The sequence below is a fragment of the Engraulis encrasicolus genome, chromosome 7 (genome assembly GCF_034702125.1).
Source record: "Engraulis encrasicolus isolate BLACKSEA-1 chromosome 7, IST_EnEncr_1.0, whole genome shotgun sequence".
In the NCBI taxonomy this organism is placed as follows: domain Eukaryota; kingdom Metazoa; phylum Chordata; class Actinopteri; order Clupeiformes; family Engraulidae; genus Engraulis; species Engraulis encrasicolus.
In genome coordinates this window covers 53,809,039-53,829,616 of record NC_085863.1, presented here as the reverse complement: position 1 = coordinate 53,829,616, position 20,578 = coordinate 53,809,039, and the positions used below count along the sequence as shown (strand labels likewise).

General features: G+C 42.9%; 1 protein-coding gene across 2 annotated transcripts in view; it reads left to right on the top strand.

Annotated features, from left to right (window-relative positions):
• Nucleotides 1-10,122, top strand: part of drd2b (dopamine receptor D2b) — a 47,813-nt gene extending 37,691 nt beyond the window's left edge. For both annotated transcript variants that reach the window (XM_063202654.1, XM_063202655.1), the window contains 6 exons: nt 2,844-2,953; nt 4,004-4,140; nt 4,630-4,829; nt 7,312-7,398; nt 7,776-8,184; nt 9,740-10,122. In XM_063202654.1, the coding sequence (XP_063058724.1) occupies nt 2,844-2,953; nt 4,004-4,140; nt 4,630-4,829; nt 7,312-7,398; nt 7,776-8,184; nt 9,740-9,936 (1,140 nt within the window). In that variant the 3' untranslated portion in view covers nt 9,937-10,122. The remainder of the gene's footprint in view (nt 1-2,843; nt 2,954-4,003; nt 4,141-4,629; nt 4,830-7,311; nt 7,399-7,775; nt 8,185-9,739) is intronic.
• The last annotated feature ends 10,456 nt before the right edge of the window (nt 10,123-20,578 follow it).

Below are 20,578 nucleotides of genomic sequence, written 5' to 3'. Positions count from 1 at the left end.
CACACACACACACACACACACACACACACACACACACACACACACACACACACACACAACGCACACACAATCCCAAACTCACGCACACACACAGGCACAGTGGCAGATTATAGTGACCATGCCTTGCCCTGGGTGGTCTACAGTATCTGGAGGTAGATAGTGTCTCTCTCTCTCACACACACACACACACACACACACACACACACACACACACACACACACACACACACACACACACACACACACACACACACACACACACAAACAGAATGGCAGCCTGCGGTGTAAAATTATGGATAGATGGTTCTTTTGCCACCACCAGCAACCATTCACTCTTACAACCTAAAGTACATCCCCGCCACACTGACACTCACACCACACTTCACTTCCACATACACACGCCTACCTCATCTTCCCCGCAGCTGAAGGGGAGCACAGATTGAGTTGTAAAGCCGTACGTTTTTGTGGAGCACATTATTAATTGAGCGTGTACGGAAACGCATACATGTCATGCCCCCTAGGTGATTTATGAGTTCGGTAAACCCTGAAACGTGAAATGGAAACACTGATGTGAGATAGTTCGCTCTGAACATGAACCAAATCACTCGGATCATCTGGAGTCAGGGGGACAGGGACAGGGTATGTCGTGTTTGTATAAGAGTGCCAGATGCTGAATGCTTGTGTTCGAAAAAAAAAACCCGAAAAGGTAATTGCCAATGCGTGGCAGTGACAGTTTCATTTGAGCTCTTAAATTATCCAAATAGCAAAGTGCATGTGCCTGTAAGATGGAATGATTGGTTATTTGCTGTCATTTGCTATGATTACATTGTAAATCCCAACACAACAAATTAAATTAGCTACCACTTTGATTCTGAGTCAAATGTATAGAAGATCCTTGTGTAGCAGCCATGTCACCCTTCTGGCCAATCAGTTCATTGTCGCTCTCCCAGTTTGTTTGTTTGGAGGCCGAATACGTTATCTACGCCTTTGTATGGACCATGGCTTTTGCAACCAAATGACTTACATATTATGATGTCACATCTATGGTAATGATCAGACACATGGGGTGGCTGTTTGAGTACCATACCAGTGTCATGACATGCAGTAGACATTGCACGTTATCTGAGATATGAAACAAAAATATGAGCTTCAATCCTCTGGTGTCGTTGCGATATTGTTTTCATAAATTGTATTACTGTGCTGTGCTCTCAATCACTGCTGAAGGAAGGGCATTAAGCTGCCACCCACACTGTATACATCTCAAAAGCTTTAAAGGGCCATACACTGTTTTTTATGGAAAACTGTCATGAAGACGTGGACAGGCTTTACATTACCTGCGAAACTGCTACACGAAATGCACCCGTAAGGCACCTTCATATTCTTCTTTTTTAGTGCTTTTGCCTTTATTATGGCAGGAAAGTGAAGAGAGAGAGTATCGGGAGAGAGAGACGGGGAAGGGTTGGGAAATGACCTAGGGCAGATCCGAACCTGGGTCTCCAAGGGCAACCTTATCCATACATGGTCAGGTGTATTAGCACGTGACGCACAGCAGCCAAACCATCTTATTCTTCTCCTCTAACTCTCTTCCGCCCTACTGTTCTACTATTGTATCCTTCTTCTTGTGCACTTGTCTGTAGTAAAAAAAAATCTGGAGATTGTGTCTCATTATTCAGGATTAATTAGCTGTCGTTCATGTGTTGGTATTGATGGCCTTAAACACGGCAGCAGCGAATACTGATCGGGCTGAGGTCATCTACTCTTGTTAAGGAGGCGCTGTCACACAAGGTATAACATATTTTCAACCTCTGTAGTTAAGTTTGTAGATCCATTTTTTCCCTCTGGTGTAGTCTACCCATGTACAACCTCCCTTGATGTGTGTTCTAGAACAGCTGTTTCAACACCATGCACCAGATAGGAAAGAAAGATCTTCTGAAGCGTGAATTGGGCCCAATGTTGGCAATATTTGATGGGTTTATGAGGGGAAATAACACAGGAAATTGACTGGGTTGGGGTAAAACTGGTTGTAGAACCCTCCAATGTACTAAGAGTTGTAAAATGTTGGATTTTGATGTCCATTTGTGATGGTTCATGGGCCTAAAAAGTGACATGAGTCACACTTAACACTGTTTCACATAGTCATATCATTTTAAATCAGCTTCAGAAATGCAGAACCTACTTCTTTCACTGTATATCAGGGGTATTCAATTAAAATTCACAGAGGGCTAGCTTTTCAAGTTCGCTCCAGTGAAGGGGCCGAAAATAGAATCTGTATAACTGCGAGCAGCACGGTGTCCGAGGTTAGGGTGCGAAACAAGCGGATAGTTTTCCAGACAGAACAGATATTGGCTTCTCTATTTCTTAGTAGCCTTAGGATGGTCTATTTATGACACTGTTTTAGATAAAAATTTCACTCTCAAGTGAATGCATAGTAGAGATATCCCTAACCTTAAGTGTTAGTGATCGCAAATTATGCACGGCCGCAGATAGCACACATATTTGTTTTCATTTTGTTCTGACCCTATGGGGGCCCAGAACCTTGCCATCCAAGTGCTGCATCTGCCCCCAGGGCCTTTATTTGAATATTTTTTGTCTTTGTCTTTTTTTACTTTTGTGGTTGTGTTTGCCCTGTTCTAGGTGGTGGCAGAATGCGTATACATGGCTCTACATTTTTGTCTATTTTAAACCCAGCAGTTGTGGCACTGAATATAACCTCTTTTTAAAAAATCCTTCTGTGTTTGTGTTTGGCTTTGTTGTAGGTGGTGGCAGATTGCTTATACACTGTTCCATATAACCTCCTTATAATGTTTCATTCTGTGTTTGTGTTTTGCTTTGTTGTGCTGTAGGTGGTGGGAGAGTGGCGCTTCAGTAAGATCCACTGTGACATCTTTGTCACTCTGGACGTCATGATGTGCACGGCCAGCATCCTCAATCTGTGTGCTATTAGCATTGACAGGTAATCCTGCCCAAGCAAAGGAAATCAATGCCATATTATGAATGCCCCATATTGTAAATGCCCCAATGGTCTCCAAATGGCGGCCCGCGGGCCATATCCGGCTCGGGCTTGGCAAACATTTGGCCCGCCATGAGGTTGGAACAAAATGAAAACACGTGTAGGCTATGCTATCTGTGGCCATACAGTAGCACAGTAGGGTGTTTTTTTGGCCCTCAGCGTCATTTGCGCTACATAATTTGGCCCTTGGGGAAAAATAATTGGAGACCACTAACATACAGCATTCGAGAGGCAGTGCGACACATATTGTAAATGCCCCATATAGTAAATTCCTCATATGTAAATGCCGTATATTGTAAATGCACCATATAGTAAATGCCCCATTATATCATACAGCATTCGAGAGGCAGTGCGGCATTAGCTAGTAGTGCAGGAGAATAGGATCTCCTCCATGATGACCAGGGCTCTAAATTAATACTAGCCAACCGGCCAAATGTTGGTTAAATTTCAGTTTGGCTGGTAGAAAAGACCAACTTACAAGCCACTTTGACCCATTAGTAAGTGTGTGTTTGGCTAGTGAGATTAACATCTAAGATGCCATTTTGGCTGGTGATGAAAAAGTTAACCTTGAGCCCTGATGATGACATATACACTCTGTACTGGTATACATGAATACCTACAGTATATCACATATCTCACACTGTATGAATATGGGGATGTGGACATGAAGAGGTGACGACGTACAGTAATGTGTTATTGACAATTCCATCATCCTCAACCAGTAATCAAACAATGTCACATTCCCAGTGCTGATTGCAGAGCAATATGTGAAAGCGGTTATTGACGTTAGGTATAGGCCTACCCTTTGCATCACGGCCGTCATCAATTTTCGCCCACCGTTCTTGACAGACTCAGCACACCAGATCGCCAGAGCCAAACGGCCGTGGTGTGAAAGTAATCAGGGTTTTTTCGCAGCTCATCACTATTCTTAGCGGCGCCAATTAGCCCCCATTCAGGATGATGTCACTTGCCTTTGATGGTGCTACTTTGCAGGTATACAGCCGTTGCCATGCCAATGTTGTACAGCGGGCAGTACAGCTCCCGGAGACGCGTCACCCTCATGATCTCCGTGGTGTGGGTGCTCTCCTTCACCATATCCTGCCCCCTGTTGTTTGGACTAAACAATACAGGTAATTAGCAATAAGGATGTGTGTGTATCGAAACATATCATGTACAGATTCTCATTCATCCAGGTTATCTTACTAGAAAGAGTTTAGTTGGAGGCAACTGCTTTGTTTTGGAGCTTGGAAGACATCCAGTTGACTACAACTAAACCTCTTTGGGCCACATTACATGTACAGAAACTGTCAAGAGGCCCTTTCAGCTTTTATCATGGAGTAACATTTCACATTAACATGCATTCGCACACATACAAAGTTAACATACATTCAGATACATTTTATTTCACCTTAACTGGACTGTTTCTCCAATATCAGTTATACACAGTAGGCTTAAGTAACCCAAAATACATTGTGTAAAATGGGGATGGAATAGAAATAGAAATAGAATTGTTTAATCCAGTCGGTGTAAGGTTCCATGCCGCTTTGCCATAAACTATATGTCTATATAATATAGTTTAGCAAGTATAACAGTCTACTCTACTGTATGTTGTCCTGCAGCAAGTCGGGACCCGGCGGTGTGCGAGATAGCCAACCCCTCGTTCGTGATGTACTCCTCCATCATGTCCTTCTACGTGCCCTTCATCATCACGCTGCTGGTCTACGTGCAGATCTACGTGGTCCTGCGCAAGCGGCGGAAACGCGTCAACACCAAGCGGGGTTTTCAAAAGGTCAAAGTCAACCTCCATGCTCCTACCAATGTAAGTCTAGTCCAGATTGGGCCTTGTCTCTTGTGTCCATTGCAAGGGAAGAGAAGTCAAGATATATTGATGGCTCTAATTATGGCTGCCAGTACTGCGCATATTGAAGTCATCCAGTCTTGTTAAGCAGCCGCTGTCATAAGGTATAATATATTTTCAACTTCGCTAGTTTAGATCCACTTTTGTCACCTGGTGTAGTCAATTGTTCAGCTCGGAGCAGGCTTCACTCATATATATTTCGACTGTGAGGGTGCTGGCCCAAATGTTCAACTCAGTTTTTCAGGAAAGAGGCCGAACCTTGCACAACTTGAGTTTTTTATTGCACACATTGTTATACCTGGTCTAGTCCCCATTTACACTCCCAATCTAAGTCAGTCTCTAAATTGAGAACTTTTTGTTTGTTTCTGTGCCGTGTTTGTGTTTGCTATCTACAGTTGACCCAATATGCTGCACAAGAAGAGCAATGCTCAAAAACATCTAGCAATATTCAAAAAACGTAACAGGAAAAGGTAAAGTGTTGAAGAATACAGAACAAAACGTGGACGAAAATGTATGCAGAGTGGTTGACACAGACACCTGACTTAGCAAGTTGGGAATCCTACTGCAAGTATACAGTAATTGTCTACTTTTTCCTTTTGCTCTCACAATATTTTACGACCTCAACATTGGGTGATTGCACAGGAGGTACTACATATATAATGTTCCTCTGAGTCAGATGCATCATGCATTGCTGAAATATCTCAGGCATAGTGGATGAAATCAGGTTTGGGGGGAAAAGGCGGCATTTAACACTTTGCAGAATGCAGTCGTAACATTGAGACATTTTCATAATTTCAGGCACAGAATTACTTCATGTACAGTATGTATGTACTTATGCATGCATGTACTTAGGCCCTGTAAGTATGTAAATAATACACTATGTGACCTTTACTGTTTGCTGTTGACAAGCAACAAGGTTTAAAGCTCATAATAGGATTTTTGTATGACCACAGAGGATAGTTGTTCAGCTGAAAGCAACTAGAGGAAGTCCATTTGCTTACATTTGAGCTCTTTCGATAGCATGGCCAAGGTGAAAGAGAATCTCCACAGGCAGTCTGTTTTGTATGATCACTGCTGATGATTCAAGAGCTTCTAACAAAAAAAGTGTTCAACATTTTTAGGAAAGTGCTGAAATAGTTGCTCAAAACGCCCTGTGAGAAATCACTTGAGTGTATTGTTCCTCAGTGGGAATTCAGTGTGCTTACTGCTGAGTCTTTGGTTAAATGTAATGCATTATAATGTAATAAGACCATCAAAGGTTCACAGTGGGGAATAGCTTCAGGTGAATGTGTGTGTGTGTGTGTCTGTGCGTGTGCGTGTACGAGTGCGCATGTGCGTGCGCGCGTGCGCGTGTGTGTGTGTGTGAGGGCATGCGCGCGTCCCCGCATGTTTGTGTGCGAATGCGCGCCTTTACACTGTTCCATTAACATTGTATCAACATCAACATGTATCATGTGACAATAGCTCCCATGAACAAGCAACAGTCGGATCTTTTTACGCACCATGTCATTTTGGAGAAATTATTTTCTCTGTAATACCCAGGAACCCTAATCCTAGATTGATGCTGTGCGGAGAAATGAAAGTGCGGCGTTGAACACAACATGGGATTTACGTTTTGTTCAAAACTGAAGACGGGAGGCTCCGTGTTGCATACTGCTATTTCATCTGTTATTACAGAGAATGTCATACCAGTGTTTGGGTTTCATCGCAAAGCTTTTTTAAGGGATATTGTGTCTTTTGTGAGTCATGTGGTACCTGCACCAAAATAGCATTAATGATTTGTTTAGGCTAACCTTTGCCCTATCTCTGTATTGATTTTGGTGGCATGCAGTCATAATTGCCATGGTAAATCAATAGGTTCAGTTGTCTGTCTCACTTTTCACCTGCTTCGAGAAAAGATAAAATAAAATTTGGTTTCTAGGGTTGTTGAAAGCATGGCGTCATATCAAGTCAATGGCAACAGCAATATACTTGTGAAAAAAGCATTTTAGATTGTAGAGCTGTGTTTCACAGCAGTTAAATTCTAATGATGCGGTATAGTATTTCATGTTGTGCTGTTAAATGAATCCACCTCATTGTCCTGGGGTGCGTTTCTCGAAAGTGTAGTTGTTAGCCAGTTAGCAACTTCGGTAGTTGTCAATAGGAAATTGCATTGCAAACAACAAAGTAACTAATGTAGTTAGCAACTATGGTTTCGAGAAATGCAGCCCTGTTTAGTACTTCGGCCTGAAATGAGATGAGCCTACTATTCCAGGAGAAACCATCAGCATGAAAAACCCATCACACCACTCACTATCAACAAATTGCCATTCGGTTGACTGACATGACTGGGCACCACTTTCACTAAGACATTCAGTCTTTAATTACATTTCTTTAATGACTGGCATGACGCTGAATGTGCTTTTTAAAAGATGTGAATAGCTCTGTGTCTTCTCCAATACAGGATAAGTGCACTCATCCAGAAGATGTGAAACTGTGTACCGTTAACGTGAAGAGCAACGGAGCCATCCCCAGCAAGAACCAGCAAGGTGTACGTACACACACGCACACACACACGCACACGCACACACACACACACACACACGCACACACACACACACACACACACACACACACACACACACACACACACACACACACACACACACACACACACACACACACACACACACACACACACACACACACACACACACACACACACACACGCAAACACAGATGCCTCCATTTATCACTCTTTGTTACAGTTAGGTGCCTGTAATTTCAATACAATGCACTCGAGTCCTAGATGCTATTTACGCCACTCATCCTCAAGGCTTCTTTTCTTTCACCTGCTAATTTGCTCTCTCTAATTATTACCCTCATGTAATGGGCTCCCCCCGCTCCGCTCCGCTCCTGAAACCGTAGCTGCTGGTAAAGGACGCGGCGCTGCACGGCAGCGAGCTGGAGATGGATTTAATGACCAGCGGCTCTCCTCAGCACCAGGAGAGGAGGAAAGTGCTCGCCACAGAAATTGGTCAGCAGCAACAGCAGCATCCGCGGAATCCACAGCAGCAGCAGCAGCAGCTGACTCTCCCGCTGAACGCCGACGCAGACGGCCCCTCTCAGCTGGAATCGCCGAGCCACATCGAGGAGAAGAACGGGGACGCCAAGGACAGACAGGGGCAGTCCCCGATAACCGCCAAGGCCCTGGAGGCCCAGGCCATGCCCAATGGCAAAACGCGCACCGCCGCCGTGCCCAAGCTACCGCAGTGCAAGAAGAAGATGGCACAGCACAAAGAGAAGAAGGCCACACAAATGCTGGCCATTGTGCTGGGTAAGGTTGGACCAGAGATTCTTTAAGTATATAGAGATATGCCAATGTAATAGGTTGCTATGGGCACCTAACATGACCAGGTTCCGGTCTGCCTAAAGGGGCGTGTCATAATACTCCTAGCATTGAATAGAACAGTCCTTAAGTCTACCTAGGTCTGCCTAAAGGAGGATTTCCCGCCCCTCCCCCTTGCAATAATAGAACCCGGAAACAATGGGCCAATGGAACCTCTCTTATCTACTCTCTCTGGTTGGACTCTGCTCAGTGTAAAGGGAGAGTCCACCATTTTTGAAAATGTGCTCATTCTACACATCCCCTTCTATTTGAAATATGTGACTGAGTTTTATATTTCTCCTGTTCTTCCTGCTGTTCTCTCATTCTGGTGATATTACTCCTTAGCGTACCATATCAAGTCAAGTCAAGTCAAGTCAAGTCAAGTAGGTTTTATTGTCAATTTCTTTACATGCACTGGTCATACAAAGAATTTGAAATTACATTTCTTGCTTTCCCATACAGACATAGACTAATTAAGGTAAGGACATAGACAGTATAGACATAGACAGTACTTATACATGGACTTAAGACAGTATGGACATAGACAGTGCTCATACAGACATTTAAAGTGCAAGACTGGACAACAGAAGACTTGTAGAGGACATACATTAAGAGGTATTTGTTGTGTTTTTGTGCTTTTCCTAAAAAAAAGTCCTTTATAGCGTTCTGACATGGTAATAGTAGCATTTTGAAGAAAATAAATATAAAAAGGTCTGTCAAGTACACCAGCAGCAGTGTGTGTGTGTGTGTGTGTGTGTGTGTGTGTGTGTGTGTGTGTGTGTGTGTGTGTGTGTGTGTGTGTGTGTGTGTGTGTGTGTATGTGTTTAGTGCAGGTAGAAGGTGCGGTGTGCGTCTTGTGTGTGTGTTCGTGTGTCTGTGTGTGTGTGTGTGTGTGTGTGTGTGTGTGTGTGTGTGTGTGTGTGTATATCATTGAACCGGTTGGTGCCAAAAACTGATTGGTAACAACAAATGGTTTCATTTGGTTCAATGATACGTGCTAAGATGTAATATCATAAGAATCAGGGAACGGCTAGAAAAACAGAAGAAAGGCAAAACTCAATTATTTAACTCGAGGGGAGGTGTAAAATTAGCATATTTTCAACAAAAAAATGGTGGACTGGTACACCTTAAAGCTCTACTGCCATTACACATAAGTGCCTGTCTCTGGTGCGTGTATATTCCCATTATGTTTGTGTGTTACATATACCGGCATGTGGTATAAATATACACGTAGGCCTATATAAACGGTATTACAGATTGAATGCCCACAGAGAAGGCATTGCAATGCATAGATTAATAAACACAATACAACACACATTGTTAATGTAAAAAACATGTTGTGTTTGTTGTGATCCACTAATGTCTCCCGCAGGGCTCTACTGTCATTACACACAAGTGCCCATCTTGTGTACTGTATTGGCATTGTGTTTGTTGTCTCTGACATACACTGTCACATGGTGTAAATGATGTCTGCCATTGTGTGCCTCTCTAATGTCCCCTGCAGGAGTGTTCATCATCTGCTGGCTTCCGTTCTTCATCACCCACATCCTGAAGACCCACTGCACCAGCTGCGTGGTCCCTCTGGAGATGTACAATGCCTTCACATGGCTGGGCTACGTGAACAGCGCCGTCAACCCCATCATATACACCACCTTCAACGTGGAGTTCAGGAAGGCCTTCATCAAGATCCTGCACTGCTGATAAAAGGGGGCTCTACTCCGCTGACTGGGGGACTGGGGATCAATAACGGAGGAAGAGGAGGAGGATACGGAGGAAGAGGAGGAGGATATGGAGGATGAAAGGAACATATTGTCCGTGAAAAGAAAAAAAAACGGCAGAATTTGAAGGTTAGAGGTGCCTCAGGGCTTTGCTTGCAGGCACGTTACATCAATGAAGTAGACTCATTATATGTACATGCGCACGCGCACACGTACGTGTGTGTACACAAACACGCACACAAACACACACACACACACACACACACACACACACACACACACACTCTTGCGCTTTTGCTCACACCTTGGTTGAATGTACTGCACATGTGCTGCAGGGCTTAATGACTTAAAGCTTTCAGCTGTAAAAAAAAAAAAATCACTTTCGGTAAGAAGCGGTCAAGTTCCAGTGATGAATGGAGTGATGATTTGAGCCGGTGGCCATTTTTAGAACAGGGCTTTCTCCTCTGTGGAGGCTCCTCCTCGACGTGGGAGACCACCACAAGCAGCCATTAGTAGGCCAACATATCTCTTTTTTTCTCTTCTTTTCGCCCCCCCCTCCTTACCTTCTGTGGCAGTGGCATTGGATGTTACTTACTGCAAGGGCAGTCTTGGTGTAAAATTGTGCAGCACACATGGAGTATTCAGTATTATTATAAGTTAATATGTGTTTTTAGTAAATTATTGTGGTGTCAGTCAGACAATGTAAATACAAAAAAATAACACGTTTTGTGTATAGTGAAAATCTGGACCAAAAGAGATGTATGTAAGAGTTTATTTTGGAATGTGATCTGGATGGAATACTGATATTATCCAATGTGTTGAAAAGTTGATTTTAAGAAAAGAGAGAAAGATGTATATTTTCCCCCAAAAAATGAATGCCCAAAACCAAACAATGGCTTTCTCAATGTCATTTCATTGTTTTGTGTGTAAAGCTTTACATTTAGCACAGAACAAAGCTGTCTTTATTTGGGACAATGTCATTGAGATTTCAGGTGTAGTGTGAAATATTCATACAGGAGGGTCCCTAGAGACACAGAGAAAACCTGTACCTTGCAGCTCTTTCATACCATGGCTGAGGACTTAATGACCACCATTTTGTGGTAATTCACCAAGGGCTTGGCACGGTAGGATCACACAAGTTGTGTTATACATCAAACCTGTTGTACAGTATGTACAGATATTTTAATCACGACCATAACACAAGGTAAAAATTGTTTACCACCTTGAAATGTTATGATATTAGTATATTGTTGCACATAAAGTAAAGCCGTAAAATTGGAAAGCAAAATCCTTTCTTCTCTTCATTCGTCTTATAAAATCATATGAACGACATATCTATCTCATTTCATGAATATAATAAACTCTCTGTGCCAAAAAGATTTTGAAATTCCATGTATGCTAGTCATTCTCACTGTCGAAGCTGTTCCTGGACAACTGTTCCTTGGGAATAGGAATCAGACATGAATGTTACAAATGATGCCTAGTGAAAATGAGTAAGAATGTTTTACTGACTTTAAAAAAAAAAGGTTCATTACACCTTAAGCAATCTATTTGCATACCCTTACTGTATCTTCCAGTCAAGTTGTGGATGCAGACAGTGCTTATCTGTTGTTAACAGGGATTAGATTGAGATTTTGTTATGTGGGGAGCGCTGGTCTGTTGTAGGGGACATTTTTGATAGCTGAAAAAAGATTTTGATGTATCATTATGCAACACTGGCTTTTGTGTCTGTATGAATAAACGTAGCCTCTTAATGCACGCCGCACCTCCTGTGGCACACTGTAATGGACATTGGAAGTTAACTACTGTAGTACTACACTATTACAACAGTGCACTGGGCCTTTAGTAATACATTATGACTTGGTCATTGCCATTCTGGTAACAGCTAATGGGGTTAATGTACCACCTTATCAAAATTGACCTGAAAGAAAACCCACACAGGAGACAGAGGTAATATTTAAAATCTGCGAGCGATGATGGGTTATCTGCCTTTACAGATGGTACATTGAAATGGCAGCCCACTCCACTCGAGACGTAGCCAAGCTTTTATTTGGTCCTAACAAGTAAACACTAACATCATCTTTCAAAGTTATCAATATTCATGTCAACTTGGAAACATCTGGCTATCTGCCTGGACAATTGTAGGAAGAGTCCCCCTGTCTTGGAAAGCAGGAAGGGCCATCTGTTGACATCATTGCAAGGCCAGGAAACCCACACACCCAGAGACAGAGGAAAAGCAGGCAAGACAGAAAACAACTTAAGTAATAGTGACCTATATGTGTAAATTCAAATGGATATATTTTCATAAAATGTATAAGTGCAGTGAATTTATTCATGGTCTGAATTCCTCTTTTGACAAACCTGCCCCAATTTAACCCTCAATTATGATTGACTTCATTTTAGCCTTGCTGATGTTGTATTATGTGAACAGTAAGAACAACATAGAGCAAGGCATATTTGCAAAGATGAGAATTGCCCCATTTGGCTCAAACCCTGGCCTCCTGGCTGGGGTGCCAAACTCTGACTGCAACACTAAAAGAGCCAAATATGTTAGAGCACACCCCCAACCCTGGTCAAACCACCACATTGCAACGCAGCAACATTTTTAATTCACATATTACTGTAATGTTCAGCTCTTACTGTGCCATCCATAGGCCTACCATGTAACATACACGGGTGCTATTTTGTTTGTGTTGGATCGTTTTAGTCTTTCAGTCATTGTTTTTCGATTTTGCAAGTTAAGATACATATGTTTTAGTTATTAAAGTTCAAGAAAGCCATTGTTTAATTTTGGGCAACCCATCATAAAGAAAACAAGTGTGCATGTTATGGCTTCTATGACATTGTGCAAATGTGAGTGTGGCCATGGGTCGGTCGCAAAAACAAAACAAGCAAAAACAAAAAAAATATATCTTATCTTGGAGAAACTCTGCGAACTCTGAATATACAAGTTTGCATTATAAACATTTCTATCACATCAACATCACTATCACTTGTAATTCAAGTTTTTGTTTCTTGAATATTTTGCATTTGTAAATAAAACATGGTGAATTGTCATCTGCAAAAGCTGTAGCCAGGAGAACTGCAATCTCATGTTTATGTCAAGGTCTAGTTGAAGGCAGGAGCAGAGAGAGTAGAGAGAGAGAGGTTCCATTGGCCCATTGTTTCCGGGTTCTATTATTGCAAGGGGGGGCAGGGGCATCCCCCTTTAGGCAGACCTAGGCAGACCTAAGGACTGTTCTATTCAGTGCTAGGAGTATTATGACACGCCCCTTTAGGCAGACCGGAACCGGGTCATGTTAGGTGCCCATAGCAACCTGTTACATTGGCATATCTCTATATACTTAAAGAATCTCTGGCAGGGGAGTATTCTAAGAACCGGGCCCAGTAGTAAACTAAGTTAACCTTGAGTTAGTGGTAAATCTAATACAAGAGCCCGGAGTCCTCATTTTCTGAACTAAATGACACATGTGGGCTATCTATTAGCAGATTTCTCTCTTCATGCAGGTTAACTTGGCCAGGTTTATCACTTGACCATGTTCTTGGAATACTTTGGGCTCTTATATGCTGATATTGATCAAAGCAACCCCAATCACCCAGAGGCGTATCTTGTCACCAGGCAAGGCAGGCAGCAGCTCACACTTTGCTAAAGTAGTGGCACGTTTCTTACAAATGTTCACTCCTTTGACATTTAGCTTGGGGCCCCAGCTGAACCTAGAATCGCCTCTGCAATCACCAACAGCAATCAACTAACACCAATGTTGCCACCAATGAGTGGATGGGGAAAGACTGCAGGAACCAACAAACTCAATTCTAAACTCAATTCCTAAATTCAACTTACTTGAATCCAACATATTGATAAAATATTTACATTTTTAAAAAGCAATATTGTTTCCGTGCTGTTGTGAAGAGCGCCAGAGTTTAAGCCAACCAGGATGTACACAGTAAAGTGTCTACAGCCTGAGACCCAATTCTCTTAATTAAACAAAGCAACAACAAAAAAACACACACACACTGGGTGAAATGAACCAGGTTTGTCACTTAACACAACAATATTTCTGCCAGTTGAAGTGCAGATAAAGTCCTTGAAGGCTCTTTGCCTTTGTAGCCCCTGTACTGATTGTCAAAACAGCACGTCATCATCAAAGCCAACATCATCAAAGCAAACAACAAATGCACAGTGCAAGGCTTTCAAGTCAACAGAGTTAAGGGAGTACAGATAAATGATCTTGAGGGAAATGTAGGAAATTAGTTGAATTTGCAGCTATTCTCTGCAGCAACGGCAGTGAAAGATGGGGGGGGGAGTAGTGGGGCATCTGTTGCCTATAATGATTAGGGCAGTCTTAAGATCAGAGGGTTGCCGGTTTGAATCCCACCCTTACCTCTCCCTACACCTACATCTGAATTACCCTTGAGCAAGGCACCTACCTAAGTCCACATTGCTCCAGGGACAGTAACCACGTCCCTGTAAATAATTAAGTCGCTTTGGATAAAAGCATCAGCTTAGTTTAGAGTAATGTAATGTAAAATATGATTATGTTACACGAGACACTATTCAAACGTCAAATAAATTATGTTTAAATTTGTCTTTTAACTGCATTTAAAAACAACTAGCACACTACACTTGTACAAACGTGTGCATAAATTCATTGCTGATTTCTAAAAAAGTAAATATGAGTCGACAGTAAAAGCAAATCTGTTTTGTTTGAGATTCTTTGCAGTCTTGGTACAGTAACAGTACAGCTACAGAAAATAAGTTAAAAAGCAGAGAAAAGGGAAGAGGGAAAGAGAGACTGCTTATTGAGTTGGCTGAAGGCACCTCCAACCATGCCAAAGCAGTGCTATTTTAGTCCTAGTTTTTGGAATGCAATGGCACAAACAGCTTTACAGAATTGTTGTTAAAAGTCCCCACAGACATTTGGACATAAATGTGTAAGCACAGATGTAAGAAGCACAGTTTAAGTGTTGTGGGGTAACAAGTCGTCAATATTTCCAGTTCCTGTGCTGCTCAATATTTTGAAACGTGGTGGAATGAGATTTGTCCGCATAGCATGTTGACTGTATCTTAATCATATTTCACATACTATCTGAATTTGTATTATCTGCAACATTATTACGTTGTCTTTTACGGTTTTGCATAAACATGTGGGACATGGTGGATTTGTGAAAATAATTGGGTTTATGGGGTCTGGATTGGAGACAGACCATTAATAAAACAAAACAACGACACAGATATGTAAACGCATTATGCAGAATGAATCGCATAACACCTGCAGATGTCTTAGGTCCATCCAATTTTTAAAAGAACAAGATGAATTCATTGGCCTACTTAGTGGATAGTATTCCCTGAGTAGCATGTAATCTGTGGCATTTTATCCATTCATATATTTTCATCACGTTCACAAATCTTTCTGTTGACATTTACTCAACTGGGAAATATCCAACTGCATCATTGCAACTGTGCACACATTCGAAAGCACAGATCAAGGGTTGACGGAACTCTCAGTGTTGAGAGATGAAATAAAATCACACACACACACACACACACACACACACACACACACACACACACACACACACACACACACACACACACACACACACACACACACACACACACACACGGGAGTCTACTCTATAATTTATTAAGGTGGTGACATATGGAATAAGCTCTTATCAGTGTCCTTGTTTTATAGTGTGAACCAGTACTCATGCCAATAAGGTGACTGTCATGAGTCATATACCCATGTCAATATTATGATAATATCTTATATTAGAAAGCACGCTGAGTTCATCTATTCATGACAGAGGAACTACGTGAGCATCACAATATGTCACTGGTTGGATCCTTTTTTTATTGTGAATAGACTCAGCATCCTCCAAAACCATGACCATGCTCCAACCTGGGGACTCAAGAGGCAGCAAGCGCCATAAAGCACACACATTTAACTTCAATTAACACCCACACACGTCTCAAACTGTGATCGCAAATTACATTATAATGAGATAAAGACTGATTAACGCCACCCGCAAACAGTGATCGGTATTGAGTCGTGTGCTAAGGCTTTGCCTCTGGAGCTCCAATTGGTTTAAGCTTTTGTAATGCCATTACAAGCTCCTGATGGAGGGAGGGGAGGCGGGTTTTAAAGGGAGAGATGACCTTTGGAGATTAGCATGGTTTCACTTTTTTGTCACATGCTCAATTTATGGTTGAAAGGAGAATGAGACAGAGCCATAGAGAGTACTCTCAATGGGTAGAGCCAGGAAAAGGTAGGTAGCCAAGGAAAATTGTCACCACACTGAAACAGCACTGGAAACAGTGTTGCCTGGTTACCACAGTGTTCCATTTAGAGTTGGTGTTGGTTGGTGTTACTTTCCATTTCTCAAATCTGGCATTCTATTCCCAGGGGGCTCTGTCAACAGTTAAACTAGTGTCAGGGGTGCTGACAGTGGGGGACAAAGGGGACAGGCATCCCGGGCACAGGGAGAGAGGGGGCCCAGAAGTGGGTCCTCATTACATTATATTTATTTTGTTGGGGGGCAGGGGGGATTTCAGATGACTTTGTCCTGGGACCAGTCAAAGCTGTCAGCGGCCCTGCTAGTGTATCCTCATGCCATTTTCATTACATTACATGGGATGGAGACCTTTGACATCACTGACACATATGTCGGTTAGAACATTCTAGAATGTGTGAAATACGCAGTGTTCCAGAACGGCTTGAGCAAAATCCTTATGGGGATGGGGTGTGTTTACAGTGACATCCTCACTTCCTCCTCGGTCTGCATCCCCAAGATGATTGCACAGATAAGGATGCAAGGCGGGAAATTACACAAACAGAGCATCACCAGACATCCTGCTTGTGGGAGAAATGAAAACATTAGCTACAGATTGTATTTTTCAGGGTGGATTAAAGGCAAAGATTCTACACAAGTTGAGCTCTAGCCAAGTAAATAAAATAAATAAATAAATAAACCATATAATGAAACCATATAAATATAACTACATAGACTTTTTCTTATCAACTGATCTGGAAAGATATTCTATTAAGATTTTTTCCCCTTTTTCATTTTAAGCCAATGATTGAATTGACCAAAGAAGAAATCCTCATCTCATCTATGCATAAACCCCACATAACAAATGGGGCAAGATATGGTGTTAGGAAGGCCCCTCAACCTCCCGCAAGAATATCGCTTGATTGAATTTCCAACATGCAAAAAAAACACACGCATGGACAAAAAAAAGAAACAAATCGCAGCAAAAACCCATTGGATGGAAAGGGAAAATGAGTTGGGGGTGGGGGAGGGGGGGCTTTCCCTTTTTCCGTCTGCGGTTAGTGTGCGTGCGCCGCATCCATCTTGCTCTACTAAGGGTGGTGATTTATCATTGTTGCGAACCTCAACTTCCAACAAACCCCTCCACCTAACCCTTCTATCCACCCCATCCCCCTCCCTCCCTCCTTCCCTCCCCCCTCCTTCCCTCCCTCCATCCCTCCCTCCATCCCTCCCTCTCCTTATCCCAATAGCTTAACCATACTTGTTTGCGGGCCATCTGCAGGCTGTGGGCGCTCCCCTGGCTTCCCACTCCGCAATAGATCTGCAGGCTGACAGCACGAGGAGTAGGCTATAGTGCAGGCTGCCAGGGAGGCGTAATTAGTCATTCCCTATTGTTTCCCTCATGCCGTCGCCCATTCGCCGGCTCCTCGGCTGGTATAGAGAGCAACGTGACGCCTATTCCCCCGTGAGCTACAGTTGAGGTGAGGAATTAAAAAGACAGCGAGCAGCACAGTGCGCGGATCAGAGAGCAAGAGAGCGAGAATGAGAAAGAAAGAGAGACAGACTCAGTTTTTTTCATAGGCACTCACTGAGTGCTCCCCTCCTCCGCCTGCTCCTCCTCCAGTGCTTCTGGTCACAGGTTCAAATTGGCAGATCTGCTGCTGTGATGCCACTTCCTATGTGTGTGAGAAAGCATTCATTTGCAGGGCCGCTGACCGCTTTGGCTGGGCCCAGGATAAAGCCATCTGAAAGGGACCCCACCCAATACATACAATGTGATGAGAACCCAATTCTGGGCCCAGGACAGCTGTCCCTTTTGTCCCCCCTGTCAGCTTCCCTGTTGATTTGTACTGCACACTCCACATCTGCATACTGCATAGTGGAACAGCAGTGATGATATAGCTCTGGTAGAGCTCCTCTGCACTAGAAATGACGCCTGTGAGCATGTGTGTAGCCTTTTCCTATTTTACAACATTCTACTACATTCTACAAATGACTGCTAAGGAAAAAGAAACATCTTTCAAACCTGATTATGTGAACTCGACCTGCACTATCATTTACTGTATAAGGCAAAGTGTAGAACTGTGTGTTGGAGGTGGCAGCATCTATCTACATTCGCAGCAGTAGACCAATATCCCTGCTTTCCATCTATTGAATTGCTTTGGTGAAATCATTCTCGTTTCAAGCCAACAGACCATGTCAATGGTGAACTGAATACTCAGTCACTCAGTAGCACCTCGGTGCCTTGCATTTTATATGGGGCACAGCATTACTCTGTGTTGCAATTCTTATTTTTTTTTAGACAGAATTCAGCACGTTTCTCTATTCGTTTCGTATTCATTCATTTACATTGATGTGAAGCCCTTGTCACCAGAGTAATGTGTCTGAAATACCAGGTGTGTTTTTTTAATAGCCGTGGCAGTTTAAACTTATTTCCATGAATTTCCAATGCTATTCTGTTTTTCAACACTGCTCTGCATGCATTGTCTTGAAATGTATTACACAAATGAGGTCACCTTAAAATAGCTTTGGTTTCTCTCTCTCCTTGCTTTGTAGTAATTGTGGTGGAGAAGAAGCTTTGCTGCTGCTACTGTTGTTCCATCAGTCCTAATAAACTGGGAAGCTCTCCAATACATGAGCAGTAAAAGACACACACACACACACACACACACACACACACACACATATGCAGCACGTGCACTGCGCACACACACAACCATATGTACACATATACGAACGCGCGCACAAGCGCATGCCTGCACACATATCCATGCACACACACACATGCACGCACACGCACACACACACACACACACACACACACACACACACACACACACACACACACACACACACACACACACACACACACACACACACACACACACACACACATTCACATCAGGCCTGTGTTTCATTTGTCTTGCCATGGTGTGTGTGGGGTGGTGCGGTGTGGTGTGGTGCAGTGTGGTGTGGTGTGGGGCATTTCATCTCATCTGTGGGGCTGTCCATTTCTCCAGATGTAGAGAATCTCTGTCTGGCATGCAAACAAACTTATTTACCATCGCCTCCCTCATCATCCATTTGAATGTTTGCTCCCTGGCGTTTGGGGGAGCGGGAGGGGGGGGAGGTGTGGTAGTTCTTCTCGCTATGTGTCTGACTCTGGCCATCTCCGTGGCATAATTTCCGCATAATTCAAGAGAGCGAGGCGATAAGCAGAGACGCTTTACATGCAAAGCCAGTGTCACCAGAGGTTAGGGCCCCTTTGAACTGCGCTCCAGCCCCACACTGCTCTCGTCAAGTCAGCCGTGCGAAGCATATGGGGAAATTATGCACGGCATACTCATACACAAACATGTGCCCGTTTGCATAATGAAGCGAAGCATGTTTACAGCTTTACATTGCAGAAAGGTCAATATGGATTTCCTGTTGTTGTTTTTTTCAGGTTAACAGTTAACTCTTGGGCAAATACTGGCTGGCTGGCAAATCCATACGCATGAAACTAACTGGGAACAACATGAGGCAGTGTGAAGTCTGCAGTGCGGATCATTCAAACTCATGGAAGTTCATTCATGGAAGTTTCCGTGGTAGGGAGCGATGTGTTTTTTGCATCACTGTTACACTTTAAACATACATGCATGCAGTACATGCAGTGTAGGCCTATGTATTGCATACCCCATTGCAATGAAGGGCAGTAGGCCTAGAGGCCTTATGGTCAGGGAGTTGGGGATTGGATCAGAATTGAAGTTTGGAATCCCCCCTCATCCCTCCCTACATCTCCTTCCATCTTGGCCTTTTAGCAACAAGTAACCTAACCTCACATTGCTGCAGGGAGTGTAAAAACACCCAGTGATAACTAAGTTATTTTGGATAATAAACAGTTTCTTTTACAGGCCCCAAATTACTGTGTAATTCCTGGGTAACAAGAGAGTAACAGAGAGAAGTTACATGGTACCTTACGGGTAAAATAAGCAGCTACTGTACCTGGGGGACTGTAAAAGAGAGTGTTCATGTCAGCTGAGCATAACAAATGCAATTAACGTGAAAGCATAAAAGTGTCAGCTAAGTGTTATATATGTGTTTATCACTGCTCCTTAGTAGGAGGTACAGTAGATATACATGCACTTGTGTAGATCTAGATCGTATTCATATGATTCTACTGTCTTGCAACACAAGATTGTACCATTCAGACTGACAGGATCCAGGATGCAGTAGGGGGTCTGCAGCTTCCACCTTTTGAAAAAAGACCTGCTTTGTCATCACAATTTATCAGCCATCCACCTATTCTATTTGTTGCATAAAACATAAAAGGCAAACAGAAAAATAATGTCTCCTGGCATTCAGCATGAGCT